Below are 3,955 nucleotides of genomic sequence, written 5' to 3' on the forward strand. Positions count from 1 at the left end.
TGGCGCAGTGGTTGAGAGTCCGCCTGTCGATGCAGGGGACACGGGTTCGTGCCCCGGTCCGCGAAGATCCCACATGCCGCGGAGCGGCTAGGCCCGTGAGCCATGGCCGCTGAACCTGCGCGTCCGGAGCCTGTGCTCCGCAACGGGAGAGGCCACAACGGTGAGAGGCCCACGTACCGAAAAAAAGATGGACAAAAAAAAGATAGCTGAGCCAGGTCACGTGGGATCATAGTTTTCAGGGTATAGAAAGCAGGTCTTTGGGTTAAAGAGTACGCTGCCCCATCATACTCTTCTACTTGCTAGAGAAACATGCTTTGCACCCCGTAGGAGATACTCACACATAGTAGGTCATGTGTGGTTAACCGGATACTGAGATCGACTGACAGTGTTGCACACGGAGTGATTCCTTATTGTTAAACCCTTTGGAATTATTGATATGAATATGACCACAAAAGAGTCCTGTATTGTTTCGTTATTTTCTTGTATCCTTCCAGCAACCTAGTGCTCTAGAGGCTAGAGGCCCCTTTCCTTGGCGAGATACATGAGTATGGCTGAAGAGTCCCTGTTGGATTCTTAAATCTCTTACTACCAAGAAGGGGACAAACAAAACAAGCTAACAAGACATCCCTTAGCTCACTGATGATTCTGAATAAGAGTTTTAGGAAGGTCCTAGAGACGGATCTCTGTGCCTTGTCCTAGGCTGGGTGAGTAATACGAGGAAGTGTTGGGAAACAGGGTGACCTGTCCTCAGGTGTTCTAGGAATGCGTCCCCGCTCTCCTCGACATCTGTATCTGTGCGCTGTGACTGTGCCTGGGCGAAACCCGTCCAAACAAAAAGACCAATCAAGGATGGTGATGTTTTTTCCCCTGATCCTTTTGCCACCGCCCACTCCGGACAGGCTGACAACCTAGATTGCTCCCTGGGACTTGCCTGACTTTTCCACCTCCACCCACCCAGCTAAACACCGCCCCCACCCCACCCCTCAGCCAACTCGCGACGCGGATGGGACGGCGGAGGACCCACCGAGCATGCGCGACCATCCCGAGCATGCTCAGTAGCGCTCGCGGCGCCCCGGACCTTCGGCCCAGAGCTGCGGCCGACGCGGAGGTTTCGGCGGCTTCTGCGGCCGTGACGGGAAGTGAGGTGGTCTGGCTGGGCGACCGCGGCGGCAGAAACAGAGGCGGAAGGGTCGCTGCGGCGACGACGTCGTCGACCCGGGTGACCGAGGGGGCTGAGCGCCGAGGGCACTCGCCCGCTCGGAAGCCGGATCCAGAGCCGGGCAGGATGGATCATCACCAGCCGGGGACTGGCCGCTACCAGGTGGTGAGTTTCTGGCCCCAGCCCGGGCCTCCTGCGCCGGCGATGACCCCGGGATTGCCCCCCGCCGTGGCCCCCAGAGTCCCTTTCCTCGGGTTATTCGCTGAATGGACGTGCTGGCTAATTTATTTTTGGGTCTTCTGGCAGGACCTTGCTTCCTTCACACCTCTCGGATGGAGCCTGCCTGTGGCTCCTTTGAGACCTTTCTTTCCAGACCCCAGTCTCCTTCGAGGTCCCCATCCCTCCGCTGTTAGACACCCCTACGCCTCCCTTTAAAACTTGTATCTGTTTTATGTCTCACTTTCTCGATCATTTCGTTATGCCCTGACCCAGACACTTCAGAGATATTCCTGTGGATTATATACTGGAAATGAGTTCACATACCTGCTGGGAAGGTGTCGCCGTCATAGATGGAGTCGGTGGGGAGGAGGCAGGTGTAAGCCCTACGTAGGGTGGGAAGTGGATTTGGTAAAAAAAAAAAAAATGTGGGCTTAAAAATCGTGCAACTGTAGAGAATAGTCGTGGGGCTGAACTTGTTTCTCAGTTCTAGTTAACCTTGTCATTTTGTCCTTTTCTGTTTTGTTAGAATTAAAAGTGATTGCATTCTGTTTTCTATCACTTTTTTTTTCTTTTTTTTGGTAGGAGGGGAAACAGGAAGTTTTACTTAAAAAATGCTAATCTTGTTTGAAAAATTTTCTTTAAATACAAGGTTTTCCAGCTTAACCGTATAAACCGTTGTATGTTGAAATGACTGAAAAGTGCCCCTCTATGTTTTCCGTGTCAAATTTTCTAATATTTTTTTTCTCTGATACTAATTCCGGTGGTGTCATTGGAGATTCCTACGTAAACCTTATTTAAAAAATGGACTCAGCAATAGTTGACTGTTTTGTTGCAGCTAGGTAGCATGTTATTCTGTAAACTTTGAGGTGGAAATTTAGTTAAACCTATTTACTGAGGGAGAGGAGAAAAACATTAATATGGAGCACCGACTATGCAATTTAATAGTACTGTTTGTGAAATTTACAAATATAGATATGTTAGTGCAGATTTCATGTTTCAGATCTATTTGCACAGGAGACACTTAGTTGTGAAGTAAAGAATTTCTATTAATAAGTGTATTTTGACATATGCAAAGGCTACTGAAAGATGAAATCCCAATGTATGTAATTTTGCTTTTTTTTTTAAGATAAAAGCTCAGGAGGCTTCCACTTCATCTGGTTTACATCCGGTAAAACCTCCAAATGATGTATATTCTGAATTCTGTGAAAATTTATCAGTAGTTTTGGAATGGTTTGGAAAATGTTGTTGCCAGTTTGGGAAGGCATTTTTCAAGTTGTTAGTGTATACACATTTTTTTTTTTAAGGCATTCCTATTTTTGCAGATGTTAGTAAAAATAACATGCAACAGGTAAATATTGAATACCTATTGCATTTACCAGTGGGATTTCTTTTCTCTAATCTCTTTTCTTTCCTGTTGCTATTTGTTTCCCTTTAATGGTGTTAACTGATTCGAATTCTTGCTCTTTGGGGGTTTTGCTTATCAGAATCCACCATGTTCACATATGAAAATCACTGCTCAAAACTTTTTTTTTTTTTCGGTACGCGGGCCTCTCACTCTTGTGGCCTCCCCCGTTGCGGAGCACAGGCTCCGGACGCGAAGGCTCAGCGGCCCTGGCTCACGGACCCAGCCGCTCCGCGGCATATGGGATCTTCCCGTACCGGCGCACGAACCCATGTCCCCTGCATCGGCAGGCGGACTCTCAACCACTGCGCCACCAGGGAAGCCCTCAAAACATTTTTAATTGATGTATTTGTGCCTTAAAGTAATTTATTATAGTGTCACATTTGCTTTCAGTAGTTATGCTTATTATTTTTAAGAATTCCTAACACCAAAATGTTGGAAATTGCTGTCAGCTTTAAGATATTTTCTTTTTCTCTACAACTCCTTTCAAAATAAGTGGACACTATCATTTTTTTCTCTTTTTAATAAATTTATTTATTTAGTTTATTTATTTATTTTTGGCTGCATTGGGTCTTCGTTCCTTCATGCAGGCTTTCTCTAGTTGCGGCGAGCAGGACTGTTTGTTGTGGTGCGCAGGCTTCTCATTGCAGTGGCTTCTCTTGTTGCAGAGCACGGGCTCTAGGCGCGCAGGGTTCAGTAGTTGTGACTCACCGGCTCTAAAGCGCGGGCTCAGTAGCTGTGGCACACGGGCTTAGTTGCTCCGCAGAATGTGGAATCTTCCCTGACCAGGGCTCGAACCTGTGTCCCCGGCATTGGCAGGCGGATTCTTAACCACTGCGCCACCAGGGAAGTCCCAACAGTATCATATTTTATTGCCTATTTTTTTCCCCCAAACTGGAGATGTGTCCCACAGAGACTTTGGATGGGTGGAGGCATTCCTTCACAGCAGAGGGCAAAAATCTGCCCTTCTAAAGATACTTCTTGCTTCAAGTAGGTAGGACATCAATTTGTTTTCCTTGTAAGGTGAAGTGTTTGAAAATCTTAGTACAGTTTACATTCAGATTTTGATTCCAATTCCTGTGTAATTACATGGTAATTTCAACTGTCTAGAATAACTCTTAGTTTTGTTGAGAATGGCCTGATTAGTGACTTTACCTAGGTATATGCACCCCCCC

The 3,955-nt window shown here is 46.8% G+C and overlaps 1 protein-coding gene across 2 annotated transcripts in view; it reads left to right on the forward strand.

Moving 5' to 3' along the window:
- Positions 1–1,003: 1,003 nt before the first annotated feature.
- Positions 1,004–3,955, forward strand: part of NDFIP2 (Nedd4 family interacting protein 2) — a 63,574-nt gene continuing 60,622 nt past the window's right edge. For both annotated transcript variants that reach the window (XM_007466803.1, XM_007466802.1), the window contains exon 1: positions 1,004–1,324. In XM_007466803.1, the coding sequence (XP_007466865.1) occupies positions 1,004–1,324 (321 nt within the window). The remainder of the gene's footprint in view (positions 1,325–3,955) is intronic.

Source organism: Lipotes vexillifer, unplaced genomic scaffold, assembly GCF_000442215.2.
Source record: "Lipotes vexillifer unplaced genomic scaffold, Lipotes_vexillifer_v1.1 scaffold19, whole genome shotgun sequence".
NCBI classification, from domain to species: Eukaryota; Metazoa; Chordata; class Mammalia; order Artiodactyla; family Lipotidae; genus Lipotes; species Lipotes vexillifer.